Source organism: Argiope bruennichi, chromosome 9 (genome assembly GCF_947563725.1).
Source record: "Argiope bruennichi chromosome 9, qqArgBrue1.1, whole genome shotgun sequence".
In the NCBI taxonomy this organism is placed as follows: Eukaryota; Metazoa; Arthropoda; class Arachnida; order Araneae; family Araneidae; genus Argiope; species Argiope bruennichi.
Window position 1 is genome coordinate 4,480,057 of NC_079159.1, and position 22,362 is coordinate 4,502,418.

The 22,362-nt window shown below is 27.5% G+C and overlaps 1 protein-coding gene across 2 annotated transcripts in view; it reads left to right on the forward strand.

The window, feature by feature from the left end:
- The first annotated feature begins 206 nt into the window (after positions 1 to 206).
- The window catches only part of LOC129983732 (E3 ubiquitin-protein ligase HECW1-like), a 41,160-nt gene continuing 19,004 nt past the window's right edge, over positions 207 to 22,362 (forward strand). For both annotated transcript variants that reach the window (XM_056093330.1, XM_056093331.1), the window contains exons 1-12: positions 207 to 416; positions 6,337 to 6,659; positions 6,758 to 6,865; positions 7,604 to 7,707; positions 10,063 to 10,144; positions 12,685 to 12,854; positions 12,936 to 13,072; positions 13,963 to 14,060; positions 14,805 to 16,362; positions 16,869 to 17,020; positions 18,297 to 18,444; positions 19,502 to 19,697. In XM_056093330.1, coding sequence (XP_055949305.1) covers positions 6,425 to 6,659; positions 6,758 to 6,865; positions 7,604 to 7,707; positions 10,063 to 10,144; positions 12,685 to 12,854; positions 12,936 to 13,072; positions 13,963 to 14,060; positions 14,805 to 16,362; positions 16,869 to 17,020; positions 18,297 to 18,444; positions 19,502 to 19,697 — 2,988 coding nt within the window. In that variant the 5' untranslated portion in view covers positions 207 to 416; positions 6,337 to 6,424. The remainder of the gene's footprint in view (positions 417 to 6,336; positions 6,660 to 6,757; positions 6,866 to 7,603; positions 7,708 to 10,062; positions 10,145 to 12,684; positions 12,855 to 12,935; positions 13,073 to 13,962; positions 14,061 to 14,804; positions 16,363 to 16,868; positions 17,021 to 18,296; positions 18,445 to 19,501; positions 19,698 to 22,362) is intronic.

The following is a 22,362-nucleotide window of genomic DNA, read 5'->3' on the forward strand; positions in this document are numbered from 1 at the left end:
CAATGTGTTTAAAAATTGAATTTATATAATATGATTTAAATATTCATAGCTTATTTACACTTTCCTTCCTTTTTTTTTATTTTCCTTGTTTTTAGTTTTACCTTTTCTAGCCTCAAATTGAGAAAACCCTGAAAAACGTACGTCGAAAAGGTAATAATAAAACAAACCGAAAGTAGGGATTAAGGTGGGTGATCTTAAGGTTAGAAATCTGGCATTGTATGTCTAGAAACGCGTCATTTTGTTTGTTCGGCTAAATTTAATGTCTAGGAAAGATATGTAAATACTGTGAAATCTATTTTTTGTTTTGCTAATATGCTCGGCAGTTGAAAAAATAAATTTTGTGCATATTCATTGCAAAACGACCTATTTTCTATATCGCATTTGGATCATCGGAAATAAGATGGTGGTGTTGTAATGTATGTAATCAGTATTTTATTTTATGAATAATTCCTTACATATTATGAAGTATCTTTGAAAATGAAATCAGTACTGTCTCTAAACACTTGTGTTATGCAGTTAAATTTAAAAATTTTACCCAGCTCTAAGGATCTCATAAAATATAATTCTTATCGGATCGGTAAAGATTTAAAGACCTAATAAACATGTTCCGGTTTAAGTGAATACGCCTAGATATGGTGCGATTTTCAAATAAAAAGCAGGTTTTTATGGTTTCTCATTATATCAGAAAGATCAAAAGTCGTTATTCGTATATCTTTGATAATTTTTACTTATTATTTAACTTCCAGTTGTGTTATTGTGGTGAATGTTGTTAATGAGACTGGTATTTATGCTCTACTGCATTAATGTTTGTACATAAAATTTAATTTATTATCTGATAGATAAAGATAAAAAAAACATTTGAAAGAATTTGGTAATTATTCGTTAAATTACTTTTGTATTTCAAATTACTATCTGTTGCTGTATCAGTATCTAAAGATTAAAGAACTTTCCAAATCTTTATTTTACACATGACAAGTTCAGGGTTAAACTTAAATTTATCCCATGTTTAGTAGTAACTTTTATTTTTGATTTTCTTAATTTTTAAAGAAAAAAACTCGTGGCAAATATTATTTAAAAATAATTGAAATTTGACTAGTTATCAATGTGAACTATGCATTTCTTTTGTTTATGTCTTATAAAGTAAAAAAAGTTGCTAACAACTCCTAAAATTCGTTAATAAACTTTTGTATTGGAATTCAAATATATATGTCTTTATTTTGGCTATAAACCAAATATTTTATTATGATATATAAATTCTTATATTTTTAAACACATCATTTCACTGTTTTAAACATATCTAAGGCTTTCCTAAGTATTGCAAGTAACATTGTAATTAATTTATAAATGTGTAGGAAAATTTCTAATTAATCAATGGGTAATTTAAATGTGCAATCAATTCTTATTTTTTCTGTCCCCTTTTTAGCATTTTTCTTCTCTTTACCTTTATGTATGAAGACTAGTGAGAAATGTTTTGTTCTTATTTAGAATATGTTTTGTGCATTTTTTAACTATGGTAATTGAGAATTTAGATTAAATTGTTTGAAAATTAAACATTTTCTAAAATTTGTTTTATAATCAATTATTTATTTACAGTTATTTTTAATTATTACAATTTGTTTAAACTTATTTTGCAGTTTTTAATATTTTATCATCTTTTTATTTCTTATTATATTATAACTATTAATGTAGTTACTGCTATATAATTCTTAAGTCTTAAATTGTGTTACTGATGCATGAAATTGTCATCTTTTAATTCAATATAACTCTTTTTTAAAAAAGCTCTCTAATTGTTTAGTGTCTTTAAATATTTATGTAATCAACATCCAAATATAGATAAAGAATGTGAGTGAGTTTTTGTGAAACTGAGCATATTTTCTTTTTGTTAATATGAACATATGTATAAGACTTTATATGTTCTAATTTAATATGAATTTTCTAATTATTAATCTGCTAATTGTGAAAATTTCTTTATGAAATAAGCAAACATATTAACCATACTTAAGTGTTTCGTACTTAAGATTTGATTCTGAATTTTATTCTCTTGGTTAGGTCTTTAAGATGTGTAGAAGTTATACAAAAGTAATTGCTAACACAATTGCAGTGGCTTAAAAAAATTAATTATATTAGTCTTATAAAATATGAATTCAGACTATATTGGTGCTAAAAGTATAAGCTATTTTAGTAAACTTTTGTATTCTGTGATTTTAAATAATATATTTTATTTATTAATATCCATTATCTTGTTCCCTAATATAGAATAATCAATATTTTACTTTTATATGACATTTTGGTTATTTATTAATGTGAGGGAATATGTTTTAAATATATTAATATTTTTTATTTTTATTATGCATTAGTTTTTTATTATTATTATTATTAAATATCCATTTGCCAAAAAAGTTTTTTTTTTTTTTTTTTTTAAGCAACTTGTATGATATTTGACAGATCTCAATTTTTCTACTTCCTCCCTTTCTGGAATCGCATATTTGTATATTAAACCCCAGAAGTATTTGATTCTCTAACCTTTTTTCTTTACAATAATAATGTATCAATTGTTCTTAAGATATGTTTTTAAGTATTGCTCGTGAAATTATTTTAAATGGGTACTTAAAATTGTTCCCTTTTCAAGTGCCATTTTGAAATTCATCAATTTTTTTTTTTATCCCTGATTACTGATATATTTTATGTATGCATGATACAGATGCATTTCAAGTTACCTCTTATTGTAAAGAAATTTTGAACTGGTAAAAACTTTTATAAAAATTATTCCTAAAGCATGATACTCCTTTTTGGCGTAGTTTACAACAATAATTACGTTAATGTATATAATTTATTTAAACAAAGCTAATTTTTTAAATGAAATTTTAATGATATAATTTAAATATTTTTGTGTATAATAATTTTGATTTGATTATGAAAATTTGATAAATTCTTTATACAATAAAAATAGTCTCTTGAATACCTCGGTATATAAGAACTCTTCGTATTTTTATCATTTGTTGTGACAAAGGGAGTTAATGAATTTAATTTAATTATTTGTTCATTATTAAAAATAATTTTTTTACAAAAGCCTACTGTTATGAATAATATAAATTTATGTAATACAGCACTGCACAACATAAGATGGGGAAAAACAATAACTTTTATAACCTTAAAATTGAGCTTGCATCCTAAGTGAATGAGATTCTATATTTTGGGACTGATGAGAAATGCGTATTATAAACTTATATCAAAGAATGAAATTATCAAAAATAAAAAGCATTGTATAGGAACAGTTAAAAAATTATGAATAGTATGAATTGATAACAGATTTTCTTTTGACTAACATTGAATTTATGTCTTGAGTTATGATACATTTGTCAGAAAATATCTAGCTCTGTTCAGTGACAATCATTCCTTCTAGGGCTTATATAATTGTAGAAGTTCAAGTCCTAATTAATGCATCATCTTTTCTTTAAACATGAAAATATAAGAATTATTTCTGACCTTTTAAATTGAAATAGAATGTCTTTTTTTTATATATAAGAATTGTTTAGAAATTTCTGTAATGCTCTTTTGGTATCTAGCTAACTTCTGTTTTGGCACCGTTTTTTTTTTTTTTTTTTTTTTTTTAGGTATAGGAATAACAAATAAGTGTTTATGCATATGAATGTGTGTGTTTTTCCTCTCTATTCAGCATTTTTTTTTAATTTTGTATTTGGCATATATTGTTTTTCTATAAGTAGATCATCTTTTATTTTAATCAGATTTTTATGATTATTTTAAAATTGAGTATTCCTAAACTTTATGAAGTTATGGAATAGTAAACTTTACATTTTTTAAAATGCTGGGTTTTAGCAAAGGTCAATGAGTTTAGATATGCTAATATTTCCTTCCAGTATTTTTTAAATTTTTATAAATAGCATTTTATTTCCATGGTTGTCATTGTTTTCAAGATTGAATTTTATCATTCTGGAAACCAATTAATTTTCTTTTGTGAAAATTTATTCATTATATAATTTATTTGTTAAAACTTATTTACTTCTCTGTGTTTATGTTTGACAAAATTTCTTATTTTATAAAATTCGCCTTTTTTTCAATTCTATGTCATGCCCAATTTCTTTCAGTTGGCAGTTGTCTAAACATAGATTTTACTGTAAAAAAAGGTTAACTAATTTTCCCTCATCAAGGAAAGGGGTACTCATTTGAGGACCCTACTCCTTTTCAGCTATCGATTTGCTAGAAAATCTTTGGAGATGATTAAATAAACTTCTTATGTCAATAACAAAAATGATGAATATTTTAGATTTATAAATATTTTATCAAAATTTTAAGAAGTTTGAGTAACTTAATATATTATATTAAAAATTCACTGTCTTAAATAATTTTTGTAGATTATATTTAAACTAAGTCTAATATATTTAAATGAAGGGGGGGAAATAATTCATTATAAATATTAACTAATATTCAAAAGAATAAATATTTATTAAAATTATCATGAATTGAAAACATCTCATTATTAAAATAAAATTTCTCGAAGCAGATAGCAGTATCTGTTGGTCTCGTGCATAAAGGATTATTTTCTGTATCAAAACTTTTTGTTGTTATTCAGAGTTATGCTTTTACGGAATAAGAAATTTTTAAACAGATGGTGTCCACAGATAAAAATATCTTAGAAACGCTCTTTTCTTTTTTTTTTTTTTTTTTTTTTTTTTTTTTCTATTTTTTTACATATTATATACAAAGAATTGAATTAATGCCTCAAGATTGATTAATTTTTTTAAAAAATTTATTTATGAACTTCCCTTTAAAAGTTCCCATATTAATATTTTATATTGAAAATACAGGAAAATTAGGTATCTTAAATATAAAATTAATCCCTTAAAGGAAGCCATATTCGATCATATTATTATATATAATTCTAAACGGAAACAAGATGCAAGGTGGCTCTACTAAAAACCTACTACCTTCAGGAGTGTATAAGATTTATATTTAGCAAAAGATTGCTGACCACAAATAGTTTTTTTTTTTTTCTAAAATTTTTTATCCTATTAAAAATTTTCTTTTACATAAAAATCATTAGTCATCAGTTGATATTCATTTTAGTTATGATGAATTAGTTTTTTTTTTTTTATATACTTCATTCTCTAATAAATACCTTATATATCTTTTTTGTAGAATAATAAAATAAAATGTTCATTCACATTTAAAAAATATGTTGTTTTCCTCCTCTGTCTCCTAAAATTCTATAAAACATCTTTAATTCTTTTTTTTTTTTTTTTTGCCCATTTTTTTAAAGGTACAAATAGTTTTACCAATACTCAGTTGCATTAGGCATTCTTTACTGAGATTGTCTTTATTATTCTGTAATGTCTATTATTTCCAAGACTTGATTCCATTAAAAACAGACTGTTGCATATGTAAATCTAAAGTACTTTAAATCTACTATCATCTATCACAAATCATCACTATTTTGTGACCTGGAAGTTTATGAAAATAATGCTTGCTTTGGTATTATTTTTGGCATATGATGGCAATACAAAATTATAAGGTCTGTCTCAAAATAGCTGTCAAATATCTTAGAAACTCTCGTATATCTTCATCTAACTTAATGAAATTTCATATTGTCTCCTATGTGTTTAAAAGCATTTTCAATTAAAGTTTAAGTATATATATTATTTATGCTTATTAGTTCAGTTACTATGTATCTACTGTATAAATAAGTTTCCAACAACTGTAAATTTCCTCCTTACAAATGAAAAAGTTTATAAAAGGCTTGTAGAGTTCTCTTGGCTTGTAGAGGAGAGAAATTATATGAAATCTATCTATGAAATAGATTTTATAGACATAGATAGATTTAGATACCGAGTCTAAAGTTGTAAAATGAAAACATGTATAAAAATATACTGTTAATTCTTTAAAATCATTCTGAAATAAGTGTCAATTAAGTTTTTATTTCTCTTGGTTTTCCCAGTATGATGTGTCAGATCGTTAATTGTTCATGCTAAAGCAGTAGTTGTGAAAATTCTCTAGAGCTATAACAGCTGTCTAGCTGTTTATTATTTCAACTTGTATTATTTCTTGGGATACTAGAATAAAAAAGCCCACTATAGAATTTGTTAATTTCATGTTTAGTAATTTTTATTTCCCTCAACACAAAAAAATTCTAGTTCTTGATCAAAACTTTTTTTCCCTCTTTATTTTTATTAAACAAAAGCCTATTATGAATTTTTTTTTTTTTTTGCAGATGAGTTTTTTTAAAGGAAATAATATTATTTCTGTACTGAATCTGAAATTATATGAAATGAAATGTTCTGAAATGTTTATTTTTTTAAAATTTTTCATTTAAATTTTTAGCTTCTGCTTTTCGGGCAAGAGACACGATGTAAAACAAGCTGCAGTACCTGGAGCCCGTGCGTCGCCCTCCAGCCCTGGCCCCCACTCGATGCTAGCAGAGCGGCCGGGTGGCCCCTACCCAGTGCTGGGACACCCGCCTCCCCCTCCTCCCCAGCGGACGGTCTCCTCCCCACCGTCCCCACCCCTCCCTCGCCTCCAGGCACGCTCCAGCCTTTCTGTACATCCTTCGGAGTATTTTTTGGGTGGAGTGGAGCCACTAGTTTTGAAGTGGGATATCAAGGAGGAGGTGTGTGCCACTGATTGGATTGGGCTATATAGGACAGGTAAATGAGCCAAAAGATTTTTAAAAATTTTGTTTGTGCCTTGCATATTGCTTATGACTATGAATTCAAATTATTTTCATTTGGTTACTTTTTCATAGATGAAACTGACCCATCACGCTATATAGAATGTAAAAACCGATGGCCATCAGTTTCTCCTCGTGGACAGATTTTATGGACAATAGAAAAGCCAGAGTTGTTTACAGATGGTGATTTACTTTCTACATACTTACAAACTGTGATTTTACTTTCTTCTCATTTGCTTTCCATGTTATTAGGCTGAATTTGCTTTTCATTTTATATGAAAGTGGTTTTTCTGAATATTAATGTGCAAAATAATTTAATAATTGATTTCAGTCAATTTCTTTTAAATTATATTAAGAACAACAATAATTAGATAAATGAGTAATAAAATAATTATTTTTAATAAAAATATTGAAAAATCAGTTAAAAATTCATTTAAAGATTTTATCATAGATATATTGTAAAAATTATTTAAATATAGTGAAATATTTTTGTAAAAGCCTTCTTTCAACTCCTTTAAATTAAAAATAAAGCAAAAAAAAATTAACATTTCAACATTTTTGGTATCAAAATCGGGTAAATAGATTATATATTCCAGATGAAAACTGCAGTCAAAAAGTAAATAGTGGCTTATGTTCAGATTAGCTTTGAAAATGAAATTTAATGACCATATTAATAAAATCTTAGGCATTAGTAGATGAATGCCTTTTATCATTAAGCTTGCTATTTATTTTGTTTACATATTTATTTCTTGCATTCATTTAAAAGATTGTAATATATATATTTATCATGAACGTTTAAGTTTCTTCCAATTGGTAGTTTAGATATTATTTTAAGAATTTTTTTCATAATTTTAATTTAATTAATAAAAGTTTAAGTACTGTCAGCTTTTAAAAATGTTTATACGTTATACTTTCTTTCAGATGTGACAAATGTGTGCTTTAAGTATTATCATGGTAACACAGGGGCACTGCGTGCAGTCAGTCCTCTGGTTACTGTTAGAAGATCCCTGGACTCTGGATCTCAAGTAATGGATCTTATTTTGTTTAAAATATAAAAATTTGCATCCTGTAATTTAATTTTAGGATCTGTTTACACATTGTCTGTATTTTTATATTTTTAATATGTTTTACAAAATTTTGAATAAATTGAGAATTTGAATATCTTGTTTAATATATGTACAGTACACTCCCGAGTATCTGGCTCATGATTATCTGGCTTCCATACTACCCTGCCTAGTTTTCTTTTACCAAAAATAAATGAGGAGGGCAAGCGTTGCATTGGCAACATTGTCAAGGCATTGGAAGCAGGCATCCAACAATCCTTCTATGAGTTGTGTGCAAAATGCAACCTGTGACAGGAAAAGAGCAGCATTCTGCTTGTTGATCTTTGTTTTGCCATTGTGTAAAGCTTAATTGTTGCTGTTGTATCTGATTATAACTTCACAATGCATACAGTATTGGTAAATTGTTCTTGGGATATGCTTAATGTTTTTTAAAGTGTACAATAGTGATGATTACAGAATTTATGTTAAAATATGAATAGTTTATATCCTTTAACTTACTTTTTCTCTAATAAATTCTGAAGCCTGCAGTTTTTGAAGGCTTTGTGCTACTAGTACAGAGCCTTCTATTTTAATTCAACACATTACCTGCAATGGCTTCTATGATTCACTTGGCTGTGGGCGCATTCATATTCTACATGGCTTGAGATAAATGGAGATTTTAGTATTCAATAATAAGTGAGAAAATATATTTTCTAACAGTGAGCTTTGGTATAAAAACTTCATCTTCTTTTATTGGTGGCCAAAGAAATGAGTTCATAGAACTCTGGCCTATCTGGCTTTTTTTCCAGCCAGCCTTCTGCCGCATTAGGCTGGATATTCGAGAGTGTAAGTTTTTAGTTTAAAATTTGGAAAACAGTGTATATAATAATTGCTGTCATAATTTTTCGATTGTTGAAATATTGCATTCTATTAATGATTCATTCCTTTTTTATGTGCTATGTACAATTATAAAAGCTGAAAGTAATTATATAATTTCTTATTGCTTTATAATATTTATTTATCATATTAATTGTTTAGCTGTCATGAGATACAGTGTCTGAAAAGTTAATGCATCTGCTTATAAGGTACCTAAATGCACGCACACACATACATGTTTTGAACAGGAGTTTCACAAGGATATTTCTATATCTTAGAATAGGAATGGGTGCATAATATTAAGAATGGTAATAAAAGATGAATCTAACAGTATTGAATAACAAATTGCTTGAGATTTCATTATCTTTTTTTTTTTTTTTTTTTACCCATATTTTCTGTATACCAGCTGTTTTTCTGTAAAGCTGATTAGTTATTTTAAATATCTGACTTTTTCAGCAATATTGGAAAAAATAGTTGTCAATTGTTCAGTCATCATTTTTCATTCTATACCATACTTCTTAAATGTTTTTCCATTTTTAACTTCATTTTGCGTGCAAAAACGTTCTTGCATCCATCAATTCCAATTTTTTTCATTTTACAAAATGTGTGTATGAATAGGAAAAATAAAACATATTGAATAAGTAATCATTGAAGTTTGAAAATTAAATTAATAATATTATATGCAATATTTTCATGAAATGCTTCCTTCCTCCTTAATACAACTTGTAAATTTCAGATATTCTTTCAAAATTTTGTGTCTAGCATGGTGTTTTATAAAGTATGAAATTATAATGTCTAAAAATATGCATATGGCATATTTTTAAATGTGCCTTTTTTTTAAATGCTAAAAATATAGCATATATATTTTTTTAAATATTGAATAATAATCTTGATAATAGAGTGAATTACTGTTAAATTTATTAAGGCAGAAAAGTAATTAAAAGACTCTACAAAAACATTTTTAAAATCTCCCCCTTCTCAAGATAAATTTCATGTTTAGTATAATCTGCATTTCATAGTTAGAATCAATTTCATTTTATAGACTATTTTAAATTTGTAACCTTAATTAACCAACTGCACTGCAATTAGTTTTTCTATAATACCACTTATAATAGTCTGTTTTTATTGAAATTTCTTGCAATAAAGGCTATAAGTTGTTTATTACCTCTATAGACAATTACTATCTATGGTGAATTTTGAAAGTTTATCTTTATTATTATTTTGTTTTTAATTTCTATAGTGAATTTTTGGTAACTTATGTCTAATGAAAAGAAAATTTTAACTGTTTTTTTTTATGTTTTTATTTAAATATAAAATAAAGTTTTTTCTTTTTTTTTTTTTTTTTTTATTCATTTAAGAAATGATTTACCTAACAAATATTTAAGAAGAAAATATTAGCATGAAATTATTGAAGCAGTCAAGTTATTTTGAAAAAACAAATTATATTTGTTTTATTTGCAGACCAGTCATGGGGTCGATGATGTGTTGGTGGGCTACTCCTCTCAGCAGTATCCTGTAGAGATGGTAAAGTTCACCCTTTCCAGTAAGTAATTAACTGATTTTTTTTAATTATATGTTTTTATTTAAATATAAAATAAAGTATTTTTGAGATTCATTAAAGAAATAGATATTTTATAGATCTTTATATTTCTTTATTTTTATTTATTTTCTTTAAATAAAAATATTTATATTTTTATAGATTTTCTTTAATAGATATTTTATATTTTTCAGAAAAAATTAAATTTATTCCTACAATTAGTGAAAAAAGAAATTACAAATTTTTAAACTTTTTTTTATATTTAGAAACTTTATAAAATTTCCCATTTATATGCTGCAATTTATAAAAGCCTAATTATTATTTGTTTAATTGCAGTTTTTTTTTTTTTTTTTTTTTTTTACTATATTTGTTCCTTTGTTCTTTTTTAGAAATTTAGCTCTTTTAGAATTTAGCTCTTTCACTACTAACTAATTTAAACTAAATTAAGTCCTGCCAATCGTGCAAATTCTATATTGACCTGCTGGTTTCTATTAAAAAAGGGTTGTCATCAAGGATGTCCTCACTTTACATCCTGCACCAATCAATTGAAACAGAAACCAACAAGTCAGTATAGAATTTGCATAGACGATTTTGGGTGAGTTTGTCATGAAAGGGTTATTGTATAAGTTTTTAAAATATTCAATTTTTTAGATAAAAAAATGTATTAAAATATTTTTTATTAACAACAATGTGTTTATTATTGAAAGGCTTGCATTCATTCATACTGATGAATGTTTCACAGTTAGAATTTCTGTCATTTATTTAAAATTTGATATAAGATTTCAAAATAATAATTTTTTATTCAGCAGGGAGATAATTATTTCTATGATTTATAATGCATATTTAATTAAAAATTTTATATTTATTTATATCAACATGAAATTCTTCTATTTAATAATATATGCCTCTTTACTGTTTTTAGTTTGAGTTAGAATATATATATATGTAATAAAAGCCTTATATGAAACTTTATTTCAGATAAATTTGTTGATATTTATAACATTATAAAATAATAGCATTGATTTTAAAACTATGTTGTTTTTTTTTAAATATGTCAGTAACCATTTGTTTCTAGCTTTCTGTTTTTTCAATTTCAGATTTTTAGCCTACTTTTAACTTTGTAATAACTAGAATTCATGCATCTTTTTCGTTTTGAATATTTGTTTAAATCTTTTAGAAAATTTGAATATCAAGGTTTCCAAAATAGAATAGATGAAAATGTGGATCACAAATTGTGCACTTAGCAAAAAAATGCCCATATTGCATTTTGCTCCGTGAAAATTATTTAAATTTTTATTCTGAATTTTATAATTAATGAAAACCTATTTTTGATAGCAGTTGATAATATATGTGTTTGTGTATTATTTATTATATCAAATATTAAATTAAAGAACTGTCATATTAAGTATAATTTTTTTTATTAAAAATTTAATATCTTAAAAAGGCTAGTATGAGTCTTGAAATTCCATTTTTCTCATGGCTTATTGTATATCACTAAGTTCTAAAGCAGAAACTTCTAATAGTCTTTATATATATGCCCTAAACTTTGAGAGATAAACAAGATGTAGAGTTATTGCATTATTAATCAGGGTTGAAGATCATAATTTCTCTTAAATAGTTGCATATAAGATCTTAAAAACTGTTTGATATAAAAGTGTATGTATTTTGATATTTCTTATGTTCATATAGAACAAATAAATGCAGATAGAGCCTTTTGTTATAAAAGTTAATTAGCAATAAAATGTGTGGAAAATTTTTTAAATTAAAACATTTATTTTTCATTAGAACTGTGTATATTAAATAGCATATGTAATTAAATCCTTACAGAAACTGAGTCTGTGTTCTTGTCTCAATTGCATTTTTTTTTATGGTATAACTTTTGCATATTTTATCATATTGTTTTTTAAATTTTGTTTTTAAGTGAAGAACAAGTGAAATAACGAATTTGGAGCTAATTATTACTTTTTTTTTTTTGTTAAATATATAAAAGAAAAAAAATTGCAGATGTTATGTTGTTTTGATAAATAAATTTTAAAATAATGTTTGAAGTGATATATTTAAAAAAAAAATTTTGTTAACTTTTTTACTCTCATAAATTTTTATTTATATTAAAGATTTTGATTTTATAATTAAGTGAATGTATTATTTTTAAAAGTAAGAGAAGCGCATGCTCTTTATTGTTATTGAGAAAAGGTTGAATTACTATTATAAGTTTAATTAATTTGTAACTGTTTTCACAGTTTTGTTTAGAAATGTATTCTGATATGTGAAACATCATTCATTAGATGAGATATTTATTCACTCATGCCAAATTAATCTTTCATATTACTAAAGAAAGTTTATGAATATTTTTTTTATATTAATGCACATTAAATTTGAGTAAAGTCTGACAATATTATTATGATTAATTTCATTTTTATTGGTGAATCAAATTTTTCTTTGAGATATATGTGTATTTATATGCATTGTTTTGGAAATAATGAGTCTAGAAATATCAACAAAACAGATACTTATGCAAAATAATCAAATAAATTTCTCGTTTCTAGATATCTATGCAAGAAACCTGAAAAAGGGGATGTTTTTCAACCCTGATCCCTATGTTAAAATCTCCATACAACCTGGGAAATCTGAGGGTGTTTTACTCTTACCTCATCATGGGCAAGTATGTCGAACCATTATTGCTGAATCTACTACTCAACCATGCTGGCCAGGACAAGTAAGAAACATGTTTTAATATTTACTGTAAGAAACAAGTATTTCATATTGTATCTTGTTAACCGTCATTGAAATGTTTCAGTTTGAGTTCATTGCTTATCCTTCTGACATCTTGGAATTTGAAGTGAAAGACAAATTTGCCAAAAGTAGACCCATTATCAGTCGTTTTCTTGGGAAATTCTCAATACAAATCTGTCTTCTACTGGATCAGTGCACAGGGTAACTCATTTATTCATGAATAAAAAAGCGAGCAATTTTTGATGTGTATACTGAAGAATGTCTATTATAATGTAGATTTATATTACAATAGATATTGATATAAGTAGTAATACATTATTACTTATATTTTTAAAATTAATTGCTGCAAACCAATGTTTTTCCTTTAAAAATTCTTTGATATTTACACTTTTAAGATTAAAATAATATTGACATAAATTCATTAAAAAGAGTTTTTATTTCATCACTTAGAAGAGTTACATCCTATCTTGTATTAAGCTCATATATTTAATTTGTGTAATATATATTAGACTTCTTTCATTCATTACATTTACTTAGAAAGTTTATTGCCAAAAGGACCATTTAATTTCCACTATATAAATAAACTGTAATGATGAAGTGCTGATACACCTGCTAGAAATTGGATGCTGGTATTTATTTATAGACTAGTTAAGAATTATTTATTCTTGCCTTTATTTTTATGGAGGGAATAACATTTTTTTATTTTGCCAAGGAGAATGCAATGGAATTAAAAAAAATAATAATCAAAAAATAATTGAGAATTTATTACTCTTTTTTCCCTCTCTTGGTTCCAAGAATAGCTTAAGAAAGAAAGCAATATGTATTTTTTTGAGGTATCAAATACTTAACTAAAACAAAAGTGACTTAAAATTTTTTCTGAGTATGTGCAATTTGTATAAATGTTTATCCTTAATGTTAATCATTTGAGTGTGTGAATTTTTTTATATCATTGTTTAAACAGGAAATCACAAATAGTTGTCTATTTTGGTAAATGAAATTTAGAGGTTAAACACTCCAAAAATTTGTGCATTATTACTTTAACCTTTTTTTGTGTGTGTGTGCGTCTGATTTTGGCATTTGAATTCTTTCAGAGTACCAATTGAATTCACCTTCAGCCTTTGCAGTAAAAGTCCATCTGATCATGTCACGGGACAGTTGTCTTTCACATTTACATTAGAAAATGGTCCAGGTATTATTTTTTTATATTTCATTTCATTATATAAAATGGAAAATATTGAAGATTTTTTAACATTTTCCATTTGTGACATTTCTGTATGTTTTAAATAATTTTTTAAAATGCAGGACAACTAAAAGCTACTATTACATGTTTTCTGTTTAATTTTTCTGGAAAGTAAGAAAAATCTTTTTTAAAAAATGTAATTTAAAGAACAAAAAATTTGGACATTATTAATTATCTGTAATTTTAGAGAAGTCTGTAGAGAAGAAAATATCTTCTAAAACCCAGAAGTCTCATCAGCTCAGAATCCCATAGTGCTGTAAAAAGGCACAAGGGCTGAAAAACATTATTTATTCAAATCAATGGTAGTGCTGTCTCTTCATCTCTTTTGAGTCCTCACACAAGTGGACTAATTTCTCCTTAACTTTAATATAATAAGAGAATTAAGTATATTGGTTGCAAACTTTACGATTTTGATGTGAAAGCTGCATATCAAAATAAATTTTTCATACTTATTGTGCTTTGGAGTTGTCATGTCCATATATACAATATTACTCAATTGATTCAATTGATGATATGTTCAAAAATTATATATATGTATACATATGTAAGTTTAAAGTAAACATTATGTGCCAAGATTCATTCATCTTACTTATTGCAATCCCAAGTTATTGTATTGACATGTGAACAAATAGGTTGGTTATTCCTTAAATTGCCATCTTATTTATTGACATGCTTTTTCATTTCCTTCTCTAGTTGATCCATGGACACATATCCGACAAGTTCACAACCCAATATATGCTACCGATCTTTCTGATTCTCAAATAACTGGTTCCTCCGTCCCTAACACACCCCAGCACATTGTGCTGTCAAGCCGATCAGCTCAGTCACAAAACGGTAATTTATCTGGAAACGGCTCTCGTCGACTACGTTCTGGATCTGACCAGAGCATCAATAGTATCACCGCTGCTCCTCCACCAGCTCGTCGATCTTCACAGGCCAGTGTAACACGCATGTCGCTCCCACCCAGCACAACACCTAGTAGCACTTCCACTGTGGCCTTCACTAACATGGAATATGTGCTTCAGCCTTCAACTGAAACAACTATTGAACCCTCTCCTGTTCCTACACCTGCCAAAGAAATAGACCTTCCTCCTCCTTTACCACCAAAACAGAAAACCTCTAAGGGACATCGTCCTTTAGAACGCTCTAAAGCCCATTTGAGTGGTCCCAGCACATCTGGGGAAGCTGGTCCTTCAGATTCTGGCCAATTGAAACCAAAACATCATACTAAACCTGAAGACAGTTTTCTTCTTGAAATTGTTGATACAGATGAACAGAATGATGGTGCAGATGATGATACGCCTTGTCAAGAGCCAGAGCAAATGATGCCAAACTTGCCCACATCAGCATCTGTACCCCTTTTACGGGAACCTAGTCCGCCTCCGCCAGCTCTACCCCAGCGCACATCTAGTGGAGCATCTCGTCCTGTTGCTTTGGCAGTACATCCTGTTGGGTCAGATGGCTACACTGATGGGCATTACATTAATCAAACTCAGGCTATTCAGCGAACAGCTCCTCTTGCAACTCCAGAGCATGACTCAATCCATGAGGGTGGGCCATCTTTAGAAAACCTTCATGAAGCCATTGACTTTGAATGTAATGATGGAACACCTATTTTAGATTATTCTGAGTTAGAACCAAATGGCTCGTCTGATTTAGATCATGAAACATACCTCAGTTTAAGTGAAGCCAGCGATCTGGCCCGTGTTGCCAATTCCATGGATAGATCTGGGGATTTTAATGATTTGGACAATGATGAGATCCCAGGTAGTTACAGTGTGTGTGTTGTGACTCCGCCGTGCAGCAGCCCATCATCACAAACTCTGAGTGCCAGTGAGAATGAAGAGCCGCCGGGCGGTGGACGGTCGGACTCGGACTCAAATGATGGCGAGGACCGCGATGCAGCGGCGCGGGAACCGTCCCTGCCGAGCTGTGCCACGACACCAGACATGCCTTCAACATCGAGAACTGGCATGCATTGTAGCACTAGTTCCCTTTCTTTACTGTCAACACCAGATAGTGTTCAAACTCCTGTGTCACCTGGTCTCATTGTCAGCCCTGCTAGTGATGACCTTAGCCCTGTAAGTCCTACTGATGAGGCTTCAGATGATGGCACTTGTCCATTAAGAACATCTCCATCTTCTTCAGAAGAAAGAGATAGTAATATTGCTGCTTTGTCTCGTCCATCCAACCATGTATCATACATCAGACCAGATTCTGATCTCTGGGTTCAAAGACGCAATTCTTTAAGGTTAGTCTATTTTTCTTCTTCAATCTATGGGATTAGTTTTATAGATTAAAAATATAACTTGAGTATTTTGTAAATATAATTTGCATATTTTGTGTATATAACATTATTATGTTTATTTGAGAAGACTGTTTCAAAATTATTCCATTAAAGACGTAAATTTAAATTTCTCCAATGTTATGTGTGAATGTGACAAAAGGAAGCTATGATGAAGTGAGAAAAATCTGCAAAATTTGATTTTTTAAAGAACTCTCGAAATTTCTCAAAATGTTCAAGTCAAACAATAATAAAAATTGAAATGTGTTTGAAAAATCATGCAGAACTAATACATAATTGTAAAAATAAGCATGAGCATGAGCATTTCATAATTTGATTTGCATTGTGTAATGATGTAATTATGAATTATAAATTTTTTACAAAGAAAATTAAGGAATAAGTATTTCCATGTTTTTTTATTGTGATGGAGAAATTGGCATTTTTATATACAAAACATTTATTCATTTTTTTAGCAACCTGGCGACACGTTCATTGAGCTTCTCTGCTGGCAGAGACTCGCTGCAGGTGTCCACATTGCAGCATCTTCCCACGACTCGCCTGCCTTCCATCCCTGAGCGGACCATTCGATACCAGAGAGTTGATCTAGAAGAATCCTTACCTCCACGTAAGATTGATTATTTTCAAGCAAAATCATAGATATTTTAATCTTACAGCTTCATTTGTTTTTATATTGGAACTGAAATAGTTAATAAAAAATTAAATGTATGATCTAAATGAGTACAGAATAATTTTTATATTTCCAAATTATACTATTTTTATGATTTATGAAATTATACATATTGTAAAAATATTTTTTTTAGTATTGCCATCATACTTATAAATCAATATTATTTCGATTGTGTGCACATATACAGTTGTTCTAGATTATAAGAATTTTCATGTTTGGGCCTACAATTTTGATTAATTATCATCAGAGCAATTAGGCATATTTTAAAGAAATTAATCTTATAGTTAAATTGATATAAAAAATCCAGCCTTTATAGTATGAGCTTGATATGTGCTAAAAAATCTAGTATAGAAATAATGCTGAACAGAAAGAAGTGGGGGAATATAACAATATGTTAATTGATACATCCTTCATTTATAGTTGTACATATTTCATTATATAAATTTGTATTAGAAACAAGACAGCTTATTTTCTTGTTAAAATGTGTCTCTGTAATGTTTTAGGTCCTGGATGATTCTGGGATATGTAAGTTAAAGTGCATTTGTCTTCAATAGTATCTCACATATTTTCTATAAAGTCCATTTCTGAAGATTTGCTAAGATAAGATCATTCATCCAAGGTCTATGAATGAATTAATCACATTTGTTTTATGCAAATATAAAGCTTGATCCTCTAAATGCATCATCTATACTCACAGTTATTAGAGATGTTTAAATCTTATTTGGATATGGCAGTTTTACTTTCCATTCAGGAAATATGGTAATATATGCGGGTATCCAAATCTTAAGAAATCATTGTGAGATTAATTAATCATAATTTAGAATGAATATTACAGAGAGTAATTTTAAGAAGACTGTGCTTAAATTATTCAGAAATATCATCCTTTAATAATTAATTAATACTTAATCATTTTAAGGTGGTTTTTTTTTTTTTTTAATATAATATGTAAGATCTGTGAAAACTAGATTATTTCAAAAGATTGCTTTCTAGATTTTTTCAATTTTATTACTTTTTTTTGTGTTGCATTTTCTTACACAATAGTTAGACTGTAAAGATATTTGATGTTCCCCCGTTTGCAAAGATAAATAATGATTCATTTTGAAAAATAAAAATTTTATTAAGTTAGTTTTAAAAATATTGAAAATGATTGTTTTTTTAAATTAAAACATTCATTGTAAGATTTAAAAATAATTGTTTTTAATTTTTCTTTCAGACTGGGAGGCACGGGTAGACAGTCATGGTCGCATATTTTATATTGATCACTTGAATCGAACGACTACTTGGACAAAACCTACATCTTCACAACAGCAGTTGACACTTGGGACTGCTAGTGAACTGCAGCGGCAACAACTAGATCGCAGGTTTGATTTTATTATTTTATTAATCATGATTATATAATCTAACACTGTTATATTTTAAAAATTGTCAATCTGCTTTTCCTTTAATAAAATGTATTCACCTTTCTTATGGTAAAACTTATTCACTTATATTCCTTTTCAAATATGGAATTCAAGCAATTTTAGTTACAGTTTTAATGAATCATAAAAGAAAAAGCTCCAATTGTTTTATTATTAATTTGGTATTGTATATAGAAAATGTAGTGCTTCCAACAATAATAAAATATTTATACATAAGTAGAGATATTCGATTCCTTTTCAGCCTATAGTGCCCTTCCTCATGTAACTGCTGAAATGCTTATAAACAAAGCGCAGAAATTGAAATTAATGCTACAACTGTAATGCTGTTCTTCAGTTATAACTTTAAAAAGCAACAAACTGTTGAAATTTAAAAAATTATTAAAAATTGGATAAATTTTAAAATGTGTAGTTTCATACATATATGCATTTGAAATAAACCTGGTGTTAAATATTGCATTAAAAAATTGCTAACTTTTAGCTCATCTTTCTATAAAGAAAAAGTAAATACATATATATTTAATAATATAAATGATTATTAGATAGATTTTCAGTCATACTATTACAAAAACATAGATTTTTTTTAAAAATTTATAAGCTGCAAAGCATTCACCTTTATTTAAGAATAATTTTTAATACTTAATCATGTTGAAACTAAAAGTAGTCTGTAGCTTGATGTTTAATTTCTTTTTACTTTGTTAATAATATACCAAATTTGTAAGTTTCAGTGTCGGACATCTTCATTTTTTGAATTGAAAATTCATGCTGTAATATAAATATTCAAATCTTTTGTCTTTCTGACTAAAAGTTCCAAATCTGCCTGCCGCAGCAATATAAAAAAAATTATAGAAAGACTTTTTTATTATTATTATTAAAAAGATTTATAAATAAAACTTTTCTTCTCAGATACATTGAGCTTTTTAATATAGAAGAAAATGATAAAGTTTCATGACATAATAACTATAGAAGCTGTATAATTTTGGTTTTTAAAATGTTTCTATAGATATCAGAGCATACGTCGCACTATGACATCTCGCCCCATGGAAGAGAGTACTCCCACCCCTGCTGCTGCGTCTTCTTCCTCCTCTGCAGTGCCTTCCTCCTCCAGTCCTGAGAATCAGAGGGTGCTTCTGCTTCGATCGCCTGCCGTTCGCTTTCTCACGCGCCCCGATTTTCTAAATGTCTTACACATGAATGATGTTAGTATAACAGTGGATATGATTTTTCAGAGGGGTTCAACAAAGAAAATTTAAATTCAAATAGTGTGCTTGTCTCCTGATCACAATAATAATCTGCCTAACAGTAAATCCGAAATTAAATGTGAATGTGCCTAGTTAACTTATCCAAAAATATATATACGGAGTGCCCACTTAAAGTCCCTTTCCATCCTTTTAACTACAGAATAACTGTAGCTATTCTCATAAGCTGTCTAAATATGGTAAAGTGATTATGAGCTACTGTATGAAACTACTTACAGCACCACTTGGTGTAAAACATTGAAGTTAGTATTTTTATTTCCAAAATGGTGCAAAATAGGGGGGGGGGAATGAGAAAAGATTGTTAAACACTTTTGATTTTGTACAAAATGACACCTTGTAGACATAAATCCTTAAAACATATGTTTGTTTATTCATGATTTAATTAACTGACACAGAAAAGCCAATTAATAATCATACAGCATCTTTATTTTTGTTTGTTTTCTCCATCAATTACAATGCACATCTAAACTCTTGCTAAAACTTCATGTTGCATACAGTGTAGCATAGCGGGTGACATGTCAGCACAAGCATCCGTGATGTTCATGAAGGGGTCATGTACACCTGCTGTTTGAGGTATCCCCATGAGAATGTTTGGGGTTCAGTTTTTCGCTTGAAAGATAATGTCTTCTTTTTTTTTATTATTATTATTATTATTCAAGTTTTTGAAGCTGCAAAAAAAAAAAAAGTGAATTTTAAACATTCTATTATATTTAGGACCATTCAGTGTTTTATTGTACTAAATCGATAAGGTTCTACAATTTTGTAATCCTCTAACTATTACCATAAAAATAACACGTATCAACTAATATTACAAACTTTACCATTTCCCACCAAATGGTGCTATAAGCAGTTTTATCTGATTGTGCATAATTGTTACACCATAGATACCCCTCTTGTGTGCATCATACCACATGTAGACACCACTCATGAAAATTTCTGAAGCTGTTCAGTCATTTAAGGTTAAAAAGGTGATAATGGACTTTAGTGGGCACCTTGTATATACATTTATATATAATACAGATTTATTAAGATTTTGTAACCTTTAAAAATGATGTTGACAGCATGTTGCTTTCCATATAAATTATATTAATTTTAAACTAGCATTGCTATATAAACTTAGGTATTATAATGAAAAGTTATAGTTCTGGTTATTTAACTATAACTTTTCATTATAAAGAATAAAATTAAAATGCTTTGTAACCATATCATTAAGATCTCTTCTTTTGATAAATTTTGAGATCATTTTATACCATGTCTCTTAATCTTGAAAATTAAGTATGCTTTTCAAAATTCCTTGCATTCATCAATCACAGAATCTTGATATTTTCTTCCAGAAGATCTTTTCTTAATATTTCAATGAATTGTTATTAATGTTTGTGCAACATTACATAAAAAAGAAATTAAGTTGTTTGTTTGTGTAAATGGGTATTCTGTATGAAATATATCAAGGTAACCAAAACAGTTTGTCACTTATTTTCTTCTCATTAAAGATTAATGTGCTCTTCCATTCCGTTCTTGCAACTCCATATATGTTTATCTGTTCTGTATATCTGCAGGAAAAAGCAAAAAAAAAAAAAAAAAAAGTCATACTTTTACATAGTATAATTTTCAAATTCTTATATTCAACCCTTTAAGAGTTTTATAGCTCTTTTATTTATATTTTCCATTCTAGAAATTGCTAATATGTAATTGGTTGTGGAAGAAAAATGAAATTAAATCCTATTCAGTAAATTTAATCCTTATGTTCCTTTTGTATAGTATACCATACATAAAACTTTATAAAAATATACTACCACTATAAAATAAAAATATATAAAAAATATATACATAAAATATAAAAAAATATATGTATAAAGTATAAAATAAGCTACCTATATACATTTTTTTTTTTTTTTTGCTTTTCTTCAAAAAAGCAATCTTGCCACTATAAGGGTTAAGCTTTAAAAAAATACTTGCCAATTTGAAACATTGAAAATTAAACGCACTTAATATGGGACAAATTTAAGCAAAACAATAAAAGAAATAACTGTATTTTTTTAAAAAAATGTTTAAAGATAAATTGTGCATGATAAAAGCCATATATATTACAAGACTAAAAGGTTCAGAGCAAGTAACTTTTGCAATTTGTAAAAATGCACCCATGATAAAGGTATTAAACAGAAAGGAAGTTTAATATTTTAATTTAAAAAAAGAAAGGTGGGGAAAATTGAATTTAAAAAATCAAAAATGTAATTGAATGGAAATGGGATTGGCATTTCTGAATTTTTAATTTTAAAGAAGTGTAAAAAATTTTGTTTGATGTCTTGCTCTAAAGATATGGTTGAAAATCTATTTTCCTCATCCCATCCTCCTTTTACAGTGGTATAGTAGTTTTTTTACAGTCATAAGTAATCTTTCTGGATACTAAGGAGTATACATAGTGAATTTCATTTTTTTGTATAAGACTAAAACAAATTAACAGACATTCAACATATATATATAATTCTAAACAGCTTATTATATTTAAACTTAAAAACCAACTCTGCAGTTTTAATTTTCTGTGTGATTTTCAATTTGTAGATCGGTGAACATTATTTATACTTTATCACAAAGAAAGAAATGAAAG